The sequence below is a fragment of the Sceloporus occidentalis genome, unplaced genomic scaffold (genome assembly GCF_023333645.1).
Source record: "Sceloporus occidentalis isolate IW3139 unplaced genomic scaffold, rSceOcc1.0.p SCAF_189, whole genome shotgun sequence".
Classification (NCBI taxonomy): Eukaryota; Metazoa; Chordata; class Lepidosauria; order Squamata; family Phrynosomatidae; genus Sceloporus; species Sceloporus occidentalis.
Genome location: NW_028317169.1, coordinates 1,357,156 through 1,376,715, shown reverse-complemented (window position 1 = coordinate 1,376,715; position 19,560 = coordinate 1,357,156). Strand labels below are relative to the sequence as shown.

Genomic DNA, 19,560 nt, shown 5'->3' with positions numbered 1-19,560 from the left:
AGGGGATCGTTTATTGTAAATCCAGCACTGAAATTCTGAAGAGTATAATTTTTATAGTAAATGTGTTTCTAAAGTTCCTTTGAATGCGAAGCCTGCAGATCACGCATACAGTTTACATTCCCAGTAAATAGAGCACATCTATTTTAGCTGCTCCATCTCTCCCAAGGGGGCTAACTTGCTTTGCCCTTCCTTATGGAGAATACACCATACATTTGGACAGGTACTGTATTTGTAAAGTTTAACATTAAGGTCACTGGGGTTAATATTAACAGCTAGTCCAATGTTTATGGTGGGCTGGGCTCACTGCTGCCAGATCATCCATCCCTTGAAAATACATTTTAGTCCAGTTTTTGTCATTATCTTGCTCCAACAATGATTCCGTATTCGTCCTATGGACCCTGCTCTTCCTGGCGCAGCGTACAGATGGTGCCAGTACAGCCACGGAGAGACGCCTCACTGCAGACAGACGACAGCAATGTCCCTGCACTGGAAAGTCATCAGCTCATAACCCAAAACTTGAAGAAGAAAACACAATAGCCTTAATTAGACAAAACATACTAGAAAGGCACAAAATGTATGAGTATATTAAACAAAATTTCATAATAGCTGCTTATAACAAGGCTCCTACTTTGTTGAGTCAGCATAAACATTTTGCTAAGGTATATTAAGGTTAGAAATATATATATATTTTTGTTTAATAGAAACTTTCACTTAAGTAGCTCTCCTTATCAAGAATATGTAAAAGTAAGGAACAAAGATTTTAATTCCAATCCTCTGTGCTCTTTCACACTTGTGAGTGTGATCACTTTTTACATAAACTATATGCTACTAACAAACAGTTCCATTACAGATAATTTGTATTTTCTTGTAGTATCTAGAATGGTGGAAGTGTTATAAATGCTCGTAAGTCACAGTCCTACCTGCCCAGCGTCCCTCCCGCTTGCGTGTAGTACTTATTGTAGTCTAACCGAAGCAGCAACTGAGCCAGGTCAGGATTGATCTGATGGTTCCGGACACTGGAAAGAATCTTGAAAAGTAGGGCGGACTGGCAACTAAATCCCTGAAAATGTAACAGAAAGGCCAAGACCAAGTTACTTGCGAAATATCTTTCTTTTCAATGAATTATATTCATTATGTTAAGCCATCTAGAAGTTTACTTACCTTCACAAGGATATCAAGCTGACCAGCTCCTCGTTCATCTAGAGGACCCAGGTTTTGGCTGACTAATGAACAGAAGCTGTGACACAAATCTAAGATTTCATTCAGACAGTGGAAAACCTAGATAGAAAAAAAACACTTAGAAATGTAGCAGATGTTTCTATTCATGGTACAGGACTGTGTGTTCCCACTTACAGGTTTTAGCAAAATAAAAGACTGGGCCAGGAGATTGCTCAGGAAATGGTCGTGGGCCAGCCGAATGCTCTCAAAATCCCGTGTGGAGTTTATTTGCTGTAAAAGCTGTGAAAACTGGGACTCAAGAACATCGACCTAAAAAAAAAAAAAAAAAAAAAATACATTACAGTGGTTCAGTTTTTTTACCAAGTGAAAAGGCAAGAGTTCACATCTAGGGAGTTCAATGAATTTTACCCGGGCGTAAACAGTAAACTGATTCATCTATAGCGGATCGCCTTTTATTTTTAATGATTGGTTTGTTATAATGCACTCTTGCACACCTGCAGGTAATACTGGAGATTATCCACTAAAAATGCCATGTGGTTCCGTAGCCGCCACTTTATAGCATCCGTTCGATTGGATTCCAAGTGTTTTCTCTGCATCTGGAGAGCCCAGCAGTGCTGTAGCTCTGATTGTACTCGTCGGACGCTCAGCAAGTACTTGAACACTACGTTGTACCTAGCAAGTATAGAAAAGTGTTAAGGTGAATTAAGGGCAAACATTTGGTCTTTGCTTTAAATAAATGATATCTTTATATTATATAAACACAAGGTTATAAAAATCTCATAACGGGTATATTTTGTATATGTGAAGTGGAAAAAAAAACAAAAAACAGTTTTAAGAACACCACACATTATACACAACTAAATATGTACTGTAGTTATTTACAGAGTGTAGTACTCACTTCTCTAACACGGCAGGTGTGAAAAGAATATGTAGAGGCCACTGTACTTTGTAGAGAAGCCCCAGAGCTGCCCAGCCCGAGGTAGGAGCTTCCCTCGGAGATGTGTCTTTTGATGGAGCCTCACGGGGCTGGGATGCATCTGTGGAAGAACACAAGCTCATAGAAGCACATAGGATTTGATTCCATTTCATTTTTAAGGCAAGGGATCTGCATAAACTGGCTGAGTTCTGGTAAAAAAAAAAACAATTTGTATTTTGTATCTCTGAGTGTACACAACTTTGCTGATTTCACTTCACCAGGAAGCCACATCGAGACACTAGGCATTATTAATCTAAGATAGAGACTGTACCTAGAGGAGTAAAGGAGGATATGGGGTGGCACCAATCTGAAACGGGTGCAGATGAGCTGATAACAGTACCAGCTCCTATTAACATGCAAATAAGTAGAGAATATAAAAGTCAAGGAGGTCTGACCACTAAGTGGTGTGTAATAAAGCTCCAGTGAAATTGGGATATTCCACAATTGAACAGCAGTAGACCTGCAGCAGGACACCACCACAATCTGGAATTCTCATTCAGAATGATGGTCTAAGAAAACAATTGATACTTTTCAGGGAAAGCTGGCAGAGAGCCATCTTGATATTTTCCTGTATGATACCTCAACAAACTCGCAAATTCAATGTCCTCTTGATGATGGCAAGCTGTCCACTCCCTGAGGCACCAAAGCAGCCCTAACACATGATGCTCCTTCCAACATACTTCACCATTGGGGTGATGTTTTCATATTGGTATGCACTAGTGCTGCGTGTTCTTCCCGAACAATTCAAACTTAGTTTCATCAGTCCACAAAACATTTACCTGGTGGCGTGGAGTGTCAAGGTGCTTTTTGGCAAGCTTCACACACACACAGTAATGTTTTTTTTCCCCTTTTTCCAGAGGCGGGGGCTTCCTCTGTGGTGTCCTGCCAGTTCCAATGATTCATTCAAGATCTTAGCTTTTTTTTTACCTCATTGAGCATTGAGTTGTGGCCTTGGGGCCATCTTGGTTTGGTGCCCACTTCTAGGGAGAGTAGCCATAGTACTGAATTGTGTCCATTTATAACAATTTGTCTAACTGTGGACTGCTGACTACGTAAACTCTCTGAGATTATATTGCAACCTTTTCCAGCTTAATGAAATTCAATTTTAGTGAGGAATGGTTCACATCAGCAGACGCTTCTTGGGAATCGCAACCTCAATGTTTTGTTTTTTTAATGTCAAAGTAGCACAAAAACAGCCTCCAATCCTGTTTAATTACTTCGACTCCAGGTTTGCTAACTTCTGACTCCAATTAGCTTTTGTTGTGATTAGCCTAGCGGTTCACATACGTTTTAAAACCTACACTGTCTATGTTTGAATGATGTATTGTTCTTGACCATATTAAGTACAATACATTGTGTGTTATTAGTTAAAACTGATTATGTTTGTAATAAGATTTGTCTAAATTACCTTTATGGTCTTTGCCATGGTAGTCAATAGTCAGATGGAGCAGGGGAAGCAGGTTGTCATCATCAAGTAATACTTTATGTGCCGATAACTGGAATGCCACATTCACATCTGATGCAGAGAAGAAAAAAAAAAAAAGAAAGATGCAAATGGTGACAAATGTATACATAGACGTATCATTGCGAGGAAGAGATACCATAACACTTGCATCAAGTAATCCGGCTGCAAAGTATGTGCCTTTCACACGTACCATGTTCCGTTACTGCAGTGGGGGGAGTTTTCAGCATGTGCTGAGCAATATCGATAAAGGCTTGGTACAACTCTCCTCTACCTAGAAGGTAGAAATCTTTAATGATCTGAAAGAAAACAGAAAAGAGTATATATTTATTAATGTGCTATATTCACTAAACAGTGGCTACACCATTTCAATGGTTTCTACATAAGGTTTGTGTATAAAAAGGGATTCCAGAGCAAAGTTTGAAAAAAAGATCTTTTCAAGGAATGTTTCATTTGGTTGCCATGGTTCACAATGTTTTACGGCTGATATTGTACTATTTATTAAATGCCAATATCTCACCTTTAGCTGTCCTAGGAGATCCGATTCTTCTACCATAAGTTTCCACAAGTGCTATAAAAACCCAAAGAAATCTAATAAAATACTAAAATAATAATATGCATTTACAGATAAACTGAAAACAAAATCACAAGTCCTATGTAAAGACTCAAGAACAATGTGTCTGGTTGAAGGGGAGCTCCCACCATTTTTTCCTTGATCACCTAGCTTAATGTGATGCTTAAGCAAGGAGTAATGAAAGCCTCCAGGACTGCAGTGAAAGGCAGTTTATTGCAACAAAATGAGATATTAAACTGCAGTGGTGTACACAGTGCTCTTTTTAATGCTCAGAAAAAATATTTTTCCATAGGACTTTAATGAGGCAAGAGCAAATATTACATGTAGGTATTGCCTTCAATTCACTAATTTACCTGCTTAGTTCTGAATGGGACATCATAATTAGGACTTACACCTGGCCTACAGTTCTTATTATGTGCTTCCTTTGATGAGGGTAGAATAAGGTGCATTTTAATTTTCTCACCCAATGATTCATGTTCTCTATGAATCAGCAAGCCACCTGACCACTCTGTTTCTACTTTGTTCAGAAAGCGGACGCTGACTTTTTGGTTTTCCATGTGCAAGAAGGTAATGGAACTTTCCACGTATTACTTGTTAAAATAAAGTTCAAATTAGGAAGCAAAATCTGTTCTGATCACAATAAAAGGTGTAGTTTTATATCTTTAAAAAGAAACTCACATAGAAACATGAAGAATAATACTCACTGAGTGATGTATCTAATAAGCATTAATTATTTGCAGGCGTTTTAAGTATGCTTAAAAGTAATGCAGATCTTTCAAGGCAAGGATTAGAAAGGTTCACTGAAATTAGGATACAGGATTTACAGTATATACCTAGAGTCCTAGACTATTTAAAAACTCACTGTATATTTTAAACAGTATGTTTTTAAACAAAATATTGTGTGTTAAAAACAGAGATGGTGTTAGCATTATCTCTTCCTCTTTAAAACACAGCGAAAGACCAAACAATATGTAACAGACAGGACAGTTTCAACGCATAAACTACGCAAACGCATATCACGTATTGTGAAAAGTATATAAGTCATCAAGGAGTAATCTGCTGTTATGAAAAAGAGAAATAAAGTGCCTTTTTACCTCTGCCACTGTGCTTCGGATTTTATCAAGAACTGATTCAAAATCTACCAGGCTGAAGAGTGGTTGTTGTTTCAGTCTGTGAAGTTCCGCTGCAAATATGTCTTCTTGATTTTTTAAAATAGAAGCTGTTGACATGACAGATTGAATGTAGAAACACACGGGATAATTGCTCCCTATTCACCCACAATATACAATTAGGGACCATTCCATGCAAAGCTGCCTAGACAGCGTTAGATTGTATCATGTATAACTTCCTGGCAGGAAAGAAATTATATATACAGTTGTGTGAAAGTCTAAGGTTTTACACATTAGGGCATAACAATCATCTGTTCCTTAGCAGGTCTAAAAATGAGATAAATAGAACCTCAGATGAACAACAAACACATGACATATTATACCGTGTTATGATTTATTCAACAAAAATAAAGCCGAAACGGAGATCCCATGTGTGAAAAAACTAAAGCACATCTTTACTGCTTCCATAGGAATTAAGATGCCAAGTACCGGACAAGTGCTGCTGATCAAATTACCTTGTTAAAGTGATCATCAGCAAGTGTGGCCACCTCTATAAAAGCCAAAGTTTTAGTAGTTTGCTGGTCTGGAGCATTCAGGTGTATGTTAACACAATCTCAAGATGGGAAGACATCAGCAAAGATCTTAGAGAAGGGTTTTAAGGCATTTTTTCCAAACAATTGAAACCCCATCATTCTACAGTGAGAAAGATTATTCAAAAGTGGAAAAAATTCAAGTTGCCAATCTTCTCAGCAAATTCACCCGAAGGTCAGATTGTGCAATGCACAGAAAAATTGCGAAAAACCAACAAGGCACATCTCAGACTCTACATGCCTGAGTTCATGACAGTACATGTCAGCACGGCTAAGGTGTGCAAAGTTGCATCTGAACAAACCACAAACTTCTGTAACAATGTCCTTTGGACAGACAAGACCTTTAGCCATAATGCCCTTCGCCATGTTTGGCGCAGACCATACACAGCATAACGGAACAAACAACTCATACCAGCTGTCAAGCATGGTGGTGTAGGGGTGATGATTTGGGCTTGTTTTGCAGCTGCAGGATGTGGGAACCTAGCAGTTATTGAGTTGAATATGAACTCCTCTGTATACCATATATGTGCCTGAGAGCTAAAGCTTGCCTGAAATGTGGTCATGCAACAGGACAATGATCCCAAGCACATCTGCAAATCTACAACAGAATGGCAAGGTGTTGCAATGGCCCAAGGTCCAGACCTCAAGTGAACTGAAATGCTGTGGTGGGACCTTAAGAGAGCTCTGCATAAACAAATGCAACATTGTAAAGAAGAGCGGGTTAAAATTCCTCAACAACAAATGTGAGAGACTGATAAAGTAATACAGAAAACGATTACTTCAAGTTATTGCTGCTAAAGGTGGTTCTACAAGCTACATGGCTTCTCCATTCTGGCTTTATTTTTGTTGAATAAATCATGACACGGTGTGATATGTTTTGTGTTGTATTAACCTAATATTTATACCTGCTAAGGAACTGATTGTTACTGTCCTAAAAACCATAGAATTCAAAGAGAGTGTACTTTTTTTCACACAAATGTATATGTGTGTATATATATTATAAATACATATACAATACACAGACACACATATCATTTCATATATATATATATAATGATATAACAGAAAAATAGAGGGCATCTATCAGATTATTAGAGGAATAAAGCGGGACCTTCTTTGTTTTGACAATATATAATTAATTTTGAAATTCTGTTCATGTATGAGTATGGTGATATAACAGAATGGCTTTGTCTTACCTGTCCTGGTCATGTTTACATTTTGATTTTCAAACATTTGTACAGATTCACCCACAAACAATATTTTCTCTGCAACCCTTACAGGAATATAAGAAGGTAGCATTTCCACTCGTAATGAGAACTGCTTGAGAGATGGTGCTAGCATGTTCTCCTCTTCAATGAGACGCTGTCAAAAACAGGGCAGTTTCAGTACATAAAACACACATGTATATTTATTTATGGATGGGGGGGGACCAAAACACATCTTAGAAGCAGATACACACAATTTGTTGCTTTTTCATCACACTACCAAAATGTTCCAATTTTTTAAATCATTTTTGTTAAAACTTACATAAATGTTTCTTTATTGTTAAAATAATAGTACAAAATAGGATCTAATGAATATCTTTGATATCTTGGCTAATTAGGGTTCAGTTTATTATACACACGAGTTAACTGTGACTTTGGCATCTCCCTGTGCTTGTTCGATACAGTAGGAATACATGTATATAGAAGCCGTATGGCTTCATCTGAGGTAATGTGTAAAGAGAACAAGCTGGAGTCTTACCAAAGAAAGATACCGAGAAAAAGTAAGCTAAAGAGGGAGAAAAGAGGAGGAAATAAAGGAGCCCATAAATTATGTCTACCCTGTCAAAATAGCTTTGTAAGAAATCTAAACAAAATAAACATTTCATAAAACATTATATAAATGCACAAGTCTTATAACAATGGTAATAAAATAACATTAATAACAACAAGTGCCACTGGCTTGCAAAAGTTTTTACATGACTTCCACTGGTAATAGGTAAAACACAATGATAATTGCTGAGAATTTTCATGCAAAACAAAGTATACAGTGTCTGAAACACTCTAAAAAAACCCCAGATATACTATATCACAGTAATTTATCACAGTTATATTATAGGTGTGTGTATATAATATATGTAGATTACATATACATACACACAAGACTTGCTGATAAGAGAAATCTACTTATGCTGTTAGTGTAGCCACAACTGTCCTGTTAGGCACTGGGGGGAGCCAGAGTAACATAACTAAAAATAATTTTAACCCCTTCAATCCCCTATAGACGTACCGGGACGTCCAAAAAACGCCCACTAAGAAACCCCTATGGACGTACCGGTACGTCTAGCCCTTCATGCAGTGTCAGGGACACATCCCTGCCGCTGCACGGGAGACCAGGCTGTCGTTTGACAGCCTGGACTCCCCCCTGGCAGCAGAAGCCAGCGTTGCTGCCTTTCTGCTGCCCGATCTCCTGTAACAGCTTCCAGCGCGAAGCTGGAAAACTGTTACAGATAGAAATGCCCGATCGGGCTTTCCCTGCCAGGTGACGTCACCTGGAAGTTCACGGGAGGATCGGGTATCCCTGCAGGGTCTGTCTAGACCCTGCTGGGCTACTCGATCACTCCGATGAGGGAGCTGTAACAGTTTCCGGCACGAATCCAATTGTAAACTGTTACAGTTGGAAATGCGCGATCGCGATGCGGCAGTAATGTCACATGATCGCTGTGATGACTAATCACAGCGATCGTGTGACCGTTACTGCAGATGCTCTTCTTCTCTCTTCCATTATTGTGATCGGACAGAGAGATCATCTTGCAGAGCTGCAGTGTTTAGTGCAAAACCACATCATATATAAACCCCCAAATACCTGTTTTACCCAAAATCAACCCACCCTTTCCTCCCCACAATCCTCAAAAAAAAAAAAAAAAAAATAAAAAAAATTGGGTTTAGTTTGGTGGGTGGTTAGAGGGAATTGGGGATAGTGTAGTGTTTTAGAAATTGGGTAGGTAGGTGTCGTGTACAATGGCGCAACGTGTCTTCAGCGCTGAGGAGGCTTATGACTTCCTCACTCAGTCTGATGACGAAGCCACTCTGACTGCATCAGATATTGATCCAATATCTGATGAATCTAGCTGTGCGTCAGAGAATGACGAGTCAGTGGAAGAAGATGATGGCCAGGGTCCATCTGCTAAAGCCAGGCGTGGAGAGCCTGACTCTAAATATAATTGGGTGCCCCCAAATATGATAGACCCAGTAATCGCTGCTTTTACTGGGACTCCTGGCATCAGATGTGACATTGATGCTAGTGAGCCAAAGTCATTTTTCAATTTAATGTTTGCCCCCGAGTTTTTTGAGCTGCTAGCAGCTCAAACAAACATCTATGCAGCCCAGTGTCAGGCAGCTGACCAAGGAGACAGAAGCCAGACCTGGTACCCCACTGACTCCCATGAAATTAGAACATTTTGGGCCCTGACCCTTATGATGGGCATTGTGAAAAAGCCCACGATACGCTCCTATTGGAGCACAGATCCCATAATATCCACCCCTGCTTTTTCCCAAATAATGCCCCGGAACAGGTACTTTGGGCTCCTAAAATTTTTACATTTTAGTGACAATTCCCTATGCCCCCCTAGAGAGCACCCCCAATTTGACCGTTTATATAAATTGAGGCCCATTATTAATTATTTTTCAAGTAAATTCCCTGAAATTTATACCCCCGATAAAAATGTGGCTATAGACGAGTCCCTGGTCCTATTCAAGGGTAGACTGAACTTCAAACAGTATATCCCGTCCAAGCGCTCGAGGTACGGTGTAAAGTTATATAAACTTTGCGAGAGTGGGACGGGATATACCGTTTCCTTCAGAATCTACGAAGGGAAGGACAGTCACCTTGATCCCCCTGGCTGCCCACAATCTGTGGGTACTAATGGGAAGATAGTGTGGGACCTGCTGTCCCCCTATTTGAATAAGGGCTACCACCTCTGGGTGGATAACTTTTATACCAGCCCAGATTTGTTTCATTTTTTATTTTTACAGCAGACCCCGGCATGTGGCACTGTTAGGCCAACCAGCAAGGGTTATCCTAAAAACCTTACATACCCAAAGCAGAGGCGCGGCACTACCAGTGCTCTGCGCAATCAGGAGCTGTTGGCCCTCAGGTACACTGACAGGAAGGATGTGTATATCCTCTCCACTATACACAACGAGAAGGAGGTACCTGTCAGTGTACATGGGGAAGGTGATGCTCAGGGGCTCAATCCTCAGTGCATCAGCAATTACAACAAGAACATGGGGGTGTAGATCTTTCTGACCAGTCTCTGCAGCCGTACCTGGTACAAAAAGGTGGCCATTTACCTCACCCAGGTTGCCATGTACAACACATATGTGTTGTACAAGAATGTGCCACTGGGAAGATCTACACCTTCCTAGAGTTCCAGTTGAAAATCCTGAGGGATATCCTCTGAGCAGTCAATCCCTAATGTGCAGGATGAGAATGTCCTGCGTCTTACCGGCAGGCATTTTCCTTCTACAATCCCCACCATTGGTGCCAAACAGAAGCCTTAGAAAAGATGCAGAGTCTGTTACAAAAAGGGTATTAGGAGGGACTCCAGGTACCACTGCCCTTCCTGTCCCTCTTTGCCAGGACTCTGCATCGATGAGTGCTTCATGATCTACCACACCAAGGTAGATTATTAAATTTCCGTTATACTTTTTTTTTTTGTGTGTGTTAGGGTGAGCCACAGGGGGGTATTTTCAATTGGCACAATTCCATAAGTTTTTTCCCTGCAAATTAAAAAAAACCAAAAAACATAAATAACCATATGCATAAAAAAACCAATGCGTGTGGGGTATTTCCGTAATCAGTGATCCAGTATGCCGGCACGTTACAACTTATGCCCTGTAATGTCCAGAAAACCACACAAAAACTAGGCATGTGGGGTATTTCCGTAATCAGGAGAGGCGCCTGAACAATTTAGGATAGATTTCTCTGCCGTAACACATACCCTGTACAAAAAATCCTAAGAATACTACAAAATACTAAGACGCGTTGTTGAAAAAAGTGCAGGAACTAATTTCTCTGGCCACTTTTGACAGTGATTGGTAGCCAAATACCTGCATGTAGAATGCCCAAATACCCCTGATAGGATAGCCTGGGTTGTCTGCTTTACAGAAATATATACATTTGTGGGTGTTTTTGTGTTATTTGTTTAAAATTAGAGTTACAGTCCCATCATACCTAATGTAAAAATTTTACGGCTTTGAATAAAGTAATGTACACCTTATAGTATGTTGGCTTTATGTGCTGGAAAAGTATGAAAATTCTATATAAATTAGGTATTTCTGAAATCAGGACACCTGAATTGATACATTTGGATGGAATTTTCTGTCACTTTACCTAATTTTGTGAGGATTCAGAGGGAAAATTAAAAAAAAAATTAGGTGAATCTTTCGATTTTTTGCTAGTTTTTACTAAATTTCGAATTCTAAATTTTCAGCTAATCCTCCAACTATGGAATCAAAAGAAAGCTCTATCTTTCCTTGAAAAAACAATATATAGTTTACATGGGTACACTATTCACAGGAAAAGTGAATAATCGCTGAACCGACATAGCGCAAAAATGGCAAAATTGCTCCGGGCTTTGAGGTACCAAAAACCCCTGGGATTGAAGGGGTTAAAGAATAGTAACAATAATAAATGTAGTAGAAATTAGGACAATAGTCCAGGGGCGTACCTAGAGTATTTGGCACCTGGGGCGGATCCTGTATGTGGCACCCCCCAACACTTTAAAACTGCATAGCTTCTATGGTTATATACTGGTGCAGACATTGAAGGTGGTACAGCATTACTGTTATCATTATATACTGAGGCAGACATTGACGGTGGTACAGCATTACACCTATCACTATATACTGAGGCAGACATTGATGGGGGTAGAGCATAACACCTATCACTATATACTGAGACCGACATTGACGGGGTACAGCATAACACCTAACACTATATACTGAGGCAGACATTGACGGTAGTACAGCGTAATCCCTATCACTATACATTGAGCCAGACACTGATAATAGTGCAGCATAACTCCTATCACTATATACTAACCCAAACATTGATGTGGTGTAGGCCTACCACTTCATTGTCTGGCTTAGGGATGCACCGAAAGAAAAAAAATCTCGCACTTTTATTTAAAGTAAGTAACACAGCAAAATAGGACAAAAAATTCAATAACAATATTAAATTACATATATATATATAAATTGTTAACAGCAATCATACTCCTATCATGCCCAGGCATACCCAGATTCCAGCATGTACTAGCTGACTTGGCATGATAGGAGTGTGATTGCTGTTAGCAATGATATATATATATATATATATATATATATATATGTATATATAAATTGTTATTATTGTTCACATGTGAACTCAGCACTGGAGGCATAGAATCAGACATACAAATCCCGTATATACAATAATAATGTATGGAAACATAGCAAGAGATAAAACTACAGGCATAGATCACAGGTTGCACAAAGCAAAGCCAGCTCTGGCGTACACACTGCCCACATAGAACCTGACCAGCACCCAGATTACACACATAGGATTTACCATTTTTGTCCCCAAACAGCCCAGCATGAGTCAACTTCGTCCCTAAACAGCCCGGCCTGTGCCATCTTTGTCCCATAAACACCCTGCCTGTGTCATCTTGGTCCCCAAGGCTCAAACATCCTACTTCAATTTTACATCTACCATACACACAAACACTTTTAACAGTCACTCACTAATTCACACTTTCATTCACATAATTATTTCACACAATCATTTATTCTCTCTCATTCACACAAGTTTACACATTCATTAATGCATTCTCACCACCTCATTAATTATCTCCCTCATTCAGACAATTCATCCACACATTCATTCTCACATCTACCCCTTCTCACATCTACCCCCCTCCTCACAATCTACCCTCCCTCCTCACTATATACATGTTTGGAGAGTAGTACTAAGCCTTGGCTAAGTCTAGGTGTTAGCACTTGATATCCAAGGCTTAGTACTACGCTCTTAAGCTTTTTTTTGTTCCCGCCACAGCGTAAATATTTGCGCTTCTTATCTGGGGTTTAGCGCCCTTATTGGCACAGTTACTTCATTACACGTTACTGTGTCTGGAAACTTGCCACGCACCAGACAACATGCTAATTAGATACCTAAGCATTAAAAGGGATATTATACCCCTCATCACTATCTCCCCCCCTCCCCTCCCACTATCTACCCCCCTCCCTACTATCTACCCCCCTCCCCACTATCTACCCCGCCTCTCCCCCTCCCCACTATCTACCCCGCCTCTCCCCCTCCCCACTATCTACCCCGCCTCTCCCCCTTTGTAGTTAAAGGTTTTTGTACTTACCTTCCTGCTTTGCCGCTGCTTCACTGCTGACCGCCGAAATATTTCGGTGCTCAGCATGACATGCCCGCACCGCGACGGAGTTAGACTGGGGGGTGCCGAGCGGTTGCTAGTGACGAGGATGCCGGGGATCCGGGACACGTGGTCGCCCTAGCCCGTGGCACCCCCCTGACGAGCGGCACGAGCGGCACCCGGGGCGCCCCCCCCTCCCGCTAGGTACGCAACTGCAATAGTCTATATTATAAGGAAGGGGGGAAAAAAAACTGACAGTGTTTGCCACTTGCTGCAGAATTTATAGTGTAAAACTAGGGATCCTCTACAACTGGATTGGCAGACTAAGTCAGAGAGGGACAGGCGATGCTTGACCGGCACTTTTAAGAAGGGGAGGGACTGCAGGCAGCACTACGGGGGTTACTGTAGTAAGTAATATGCAATGCAGCTCCCAATACTAGTAGGCACCATGTAGAGTGCTCTTGGAGTATAATTATATGTCGTAAAGTACATGGAGCTCGGTGGGGACTAACCGTGTTAAGTTTATTTCCTTTCTTTTAGAATACAGACTATTGTCCTTCTCATTTCCACTACATGTTTTATTATTATTTTTAGAGTGACATGGTACATTTTTGTACATTTCAACTGTATATGAACTATATTTACTAAACTCCCTTTTTATGTTACACACATACACATAAACATTTCCATTACAAGGACTCACCAGATCCTGCAACTCTCGCAGTTGCTTTCCTGTTAAACCACCAATACCCAAGTCATCATCATCTTCTTCAAGCTGGGCTGATGTACTCCCAGAAGCTGATCCTTGTCTAACAAAGAACTCCTCATACTGATCCAAGAGCAGCCCGTGTAGCATCCAGGCTGAAAGCTGTTTGTACATCACACCGTGACACACTGCCAGGATCCTGTACAAAACACACAACATGTTCACATTTGCATTAAAACATCACACACATCAAAGCCATTCTATGTGAAAGGTGAAATGCTGCAATGTTACATATTGCAAAGACTATATTTTGCCTCCACTAGACTAAGTGCCAGTGTCATATGACCTAAGCAGAGGGTACCGACAGGTAAAAAGCACTTATTGCCATGGGAGTGGCAAATGCTGGTATCTGGATGCATGTAAAGCCGCTAAGGAGATCATAAAAAAACAAAAACAAAAAAAACAGATCCTGCTCATTTAATATTTTGTCAGACAAGACAGAGTTATGTCACCTTGAAATATTCGTTCCAGATAACTAAAAAGTGTAATGTATAATAAAAAAAGTAAACACAAACAAGCAGCCATTACATTATGACCACCGATGGGTGAAGTGAATAGCACCGATCATCTTGTTATCATGGCATCTATCAGTGGGTGGAATATATTAGGCAGCAAGTGAAGAATTCATCCTAAAAGTTGATGTGTTAGAAGTAGGAAAAAAACAGGCAAGCATAAGGATCTGAGTGACTTTGACAAGGGCCAAATTGTGATGGCTAGACGACTGGGTCAGAGCATCTCCAACACTGCAGCTCTTGTGAGTTGATCCCGGTCTGCAGTGGTCCAACAAAAGAAAAAACGCTGAACCGGCGACAGTATCATGGGCAGTCAAGGCTCATTGATGCACGTAGGGGGGAGAAGGTTGGCCCGTGTGGTCAAATCCAACAGACTAGCTACTGTAGCTCAAATTGCTGAAAAAAGTGAATCCTGGTTCTGATGCAAAGGTGTCTGAACACAGTGCATTGCAGTTTCTTGCCTGTGGGGTCGAGTAGCCGTAGACCAGTCAGAGTGCCAATTCTGACCCCTGCCCACTGCCAAAAGCACCTACAATGGGCACGTGAGCATAAGAACTGAATCACACAGTAATGGGAGAAGATGGCCTGGTCTGGTGAATCACCTTTTGTTTTCCATCACATGGATGGCCGGGTGCATCGCTTACCTGGAGAACACATGCTACAAAGCAAAATGGTTCAGGAATGGTTTGAGGAACACAAGGAGTTCAAGGTGTTGACTTGGCCACCAAATTCCCCAGATCTCAATCAAATTGAGCATCTGTGGGATGTGCTGGACAAACATGTCTGATCCATGGAGGCCCCACCTCACAAGACTTAAAAGGATCAGCTGCTAACATCTTGGTGCCAGACAAGACAGCGCACCTTCAGAGGTCTAGTGGAGTTCATGCCTCAACCTGTCAGGGCTGTTTTGGAGGCAAAAGGGGAACCTAAACAATATTAGACAGGCGGTCATAATGTTATGGCTGATCGAACTATACACACATACATACACGCCCCACACACATACATACTTTTCAAGGGCACTGCGGACAGGGGGCAGTCCTCCGCAGCTATGCTTGTAAACCGTTTCCAACATCTGGCAGCCATGAATCTGCACACAAAAACAATCCTTTTATAAATGCCAGTGACTGACACATAGATAAAGCAGTGATATTAACACATGAGCTACGTTGATAATGTTAAAAGGTTTCCCTTTGGCCACCTTGTTGAACCTATGATATTCAAGCCAAAACAGGTTTCCAAATAATATCATGGATCATTCTTCATCACCACATTGTAACATTAGACAAGGGCAATGAAATCTGACCTTCTATTTTCCCCCTAAGAGGTTAGGAAGACATGACATTTTAATCAATATTTCCTCCCCAAATGAATCTGACATATACAAAAAATAGCACTTGTTGACTTGTATTTCCATGTACCACCAATATATTAAACTTCCGAGATGTTAGGAAGAATATAATTTATACCATGTCACACCCCACGCAGAGCAGACCCAGCATTTATAAGTGAAACAGACTGTATGTTACACCTTGAAATGTCCTTTTATATGTTTTCTAAAGATAAGCCAGCCATAGGTACGTTTGCTTATATTTTATTTTTAGGCTTTAGCGTCTATATTTACCTACTGACCCACTGTACCATATTTTGTATGTTGTGGTGCTTTATAAACATATACTTATAATAAGATGACAATAACAATAATACCACCTTCTGGCTCTTAATCTGCTCCACCACAATCATCAATGAAGGGAAGAGTAGATGAAACTAGAAGACAAAAGTTTATATTGTAAATACATTTTCTTATGCTGCTGCAGATGTCCAGCCTGAGAAGAACAATGTACATATTTGCTTATTCACCGATGAGATACAGAGTACAATGCCTCAAAATGTACTACAAGACATATATATAACCATGTTTACGAATCCGGTCTTAACTGAAACAGAATGACATAGGATATGATGAAAGAATGAAAACATACCTGATCTAGGGAGTAGTTAACGTGTGAAATTGAAAGATGGGGATCAGCCAAGAACTGCAATTATGATAAAACAAGAAAAAAAAACAAAAAAAACCCTGGAATTTAAACAATAAAAAGCATTCATGTTTAAGCTAGTGCTAAACGATTTACACTTTAATTAAATCAGAAATCTGAGACACTAGTGCGTGTGTGTACGCACATTTATGCTCTATTGATATGTAGCTACACTACTGAGTGATATACAAACTACTGTTTTTTGTTTTTTTTTAATAAACACACATCGCAAAAAAAATAAAAATCGTTCACAGTTTGTTATGCTCCAGACTTTGGAGACTTTACGTTACCTCTTGCTCCAAGTCTAGTAAAGCCTGTCTATATGGCTGAAGTACTGAATCAAGGCCTCGGCAAAATGCTCTTAAGTATATTCCGTGCAGACCGATCTGTCCCTGCTGGGAGGGGTGGTGATCCTATAGGAAAGAACAAAGCACCACCTTATAAACATCCAACGTACAGATTCTTTCCCCAGTTTCAGGCTTTGACCGCTTTGAAAACATAAAACATTTTAAGAAAGAAAAAAAAGAAAAAGAAATAGTAACACTGTAACATCCACCAACTGTAAAGTTTTAATGATTTTAAAACCTAGCAAAACTTTGGGTGAGTTTGAGCACCAAATCTGAGATGCTGTCATTTTAAGATCACATTTAGGTCTAATTTGCCCCTTTACTTTTTATATATTCTGCAGGTTTTAAAGTTTACCGCACACATCGCTCTATAATGGTAAAGCATGTGATTTCCACCTAGTGTGCATTACAGTGTATGATATTTCCGTAGAGCGAATCTCCCTGCTTTGAGTGTACCTGTTGCTGTACATGTCCCGTGTACTGCTCAATAAACTCTGTGAAGCGGATATAGTCGGTTCCCAGCTTACAAAGGCGATTAAGGACGCTGGTTTCCCCTGGATGGAGGAAAGGCAGATCTTGTGATACCTGAAAAGACAAACAAACAAACAAACACACCATCAAGTTTATGTCTATATATTCATGTTTGTAAATAAAAATAAAAAATTATAAAATATATATATATATACACACATATATATATATATATATATATACACATATAAAATCGTGTATGCCACTAAAATAAACCTACAAGCTGGAAGCTGGAAGCAAGCTGGAGCATTTGACAACTGATAATTGTGTTTGATTAAGAAGATAACAGGTTGCCCAAGGCTATAGATATTGGCGATGCCTGAGGCTGCGCTGACAGGTCTGGACGTCACGACATGACAGTCCTGCTGTCACGATATGGCCTCTTACCTGCAGGCCCGTCCGCTTGTTCCAGGTGAAAATACTCCCAGGGTATCCGCTCAGGGCAAGGAGCAGCTCGTGAATCATGTCCAAGAGTGGGCGATACAAGCGACTATACGAGTGCTTCCACCGGAGAAACCCCGACGGATCTACCGCCAGCACAGCCCGCCAGTTGTATGTTTTGGTCCGCACTGAACTACATTTCCCGACATACAGTGCGCGGCGGACGAAGCTCTGAGGACTACATTTCCCTGCATGCATTGCACATTCTGGACCTGCGGCGGACGTGATGGTGTAGGGAAGAGATACTGCCAGGGAGCTTTGGGCTCTGGAGCAAGTGTACAGGAAGGGCCCCTTCTCTAGACTCTCTGTCTTTAGCAAGCCTTTTCTATGCTTTCTGTCCCTTGCTCTCTTTTTTCTTTCTGTTCAATGCTTTGCTCCTTGTTTTCAATTTGTTTTTTCTGTTCCATCTATTTTTTGCACCTTACTTGCTGACATATTTTCCTCACCTTTTTTCTCTCTGTTTCAATTTTTCTTTTATCTTGCTTTATCTGCCTATTAAATTTTTCTTCCTTTAACTTGTTTTCAGCCCCTCACATACATACATATATACACACACATACACACATATAATACACGTTTACACATATATATATAATACACATATATACTCACACAGTACTTACTGCATCAGCTCCCTCAGCTTTGACAATCTAGTTGAGGCCAGTCGCCTGGCCAGGTCCATGTAGTTGACTGCTAGCCCGCACTCAGTTGTTCTGCTATTCTGTCCTTGCATGTTCAGTGGTAGTCTGACATTGAAAGAAAGGGGTAGATGGAGACAGCTGCGCCTGTTTCTTTATCGTGGTAACCAGGCCATATCCTCCACAAGTTTAGTATCAGACCGTGAATGCCAGGCAGCAGGCTGCTTTTTTGCAAGCATACTTTGTTATTTCTAAGTCTGCTATGTTGCCCCTCACTTCTCTGTCCCTGTTTCCTTGCAGGGGACTGAAGCAAATACTGATTTAACCCCTTCAGGACCGGGATTTTGATACTAAGGTGTCGCTAAAGGACCGGAGCCGTTTTTGTGTTTTTGCCATGTCTTTCTTCAACTGTAATTTCTCTCTTATCAATTGGTGCACCCACACAAATCATATATTGTTTTTTTTCAGCACAAGTAGGGCTTTCATTTGAAACCATAGTAAGCTGGGTAGTACATTGTTTTGTTTGAAAAAAACTGGAAAAAGTGGGGAAAAAATGAAAAAAAACCCATTTTTTTACAGTTTTGTATACATACAAATTGTACACACATTAAACCAATGGGAAAAAATGATCCCAAATATATTCATTAACTTGTCCTGATTTGGAAACCACCCAACATGGCCAGGATTTTTATCTATTTTGACCAGTATAGGGCAAATATTGCAAGGCATGCATCACGTTTTTGAAATGTAATTTTTTTCAAATTTGGCATGGTAGTCTAATAACTGCAATAGTTGTCACAGATACTGATTACCCCCCCCCCCCAAATTATATGTTTATGAACAGTAGATAAGTCAAGGTGTACAACTAGGGTCATTTTGACACTTTTCAAACAGGGATTTTATTGCCAATTGCTGCCAAATTTTGAGGTATTTTTATATTTTTGGGGTTTTTTTTGCATATGTTGCAATGTTGCTTTAGATTTTATATTATATTTTG

General features: G+C 40.2%; 1 protein-coding gene across 1 annotated transcript; it reads right to left on the bottom strand.

The window, feature by feature from the left end:
• Window positions 1–916: 916 nt before the first annotated feature.
• On the bottom strand, window positions 917–17,949 carry LOC149278441 (gamma-tubulin complex component 4). Its single transcript, XM_089501971.1, has 18 exons — window positions 17,872–17,949; window positions 17,410–17,538; window positions 16,897–17,019; window positions 16,553–16,606; window positions 16,281–16,337; window positions 15,581–15,660; window positions 13,996–14,197; window positions 7,087–7,252; window positions 5,286–5,410; window positions 4,138–4,188; window positions 3,811–3,916; window positions 3,564–3,671; window positions 2,496–2,498; window positions 2,078–2,216; window positions 1,674–1,851; window positions 1,354–1,488; window positions 1,162–1,278; window positions 917–1,060 (listed from the first exon to the last, which is right to left on the bottom strand). The coding sequence occupies exons 1-18, from the start codon at window positions 17,947–17,949 to the stop codon at window positions 917–919; spliced, it is 1,995 nt and encodes a 664-aa protein (XP_089358097.1).
• Between the last annotated feature and the right edge of the window lie 1,611 nt (window positions 17,950–19,560).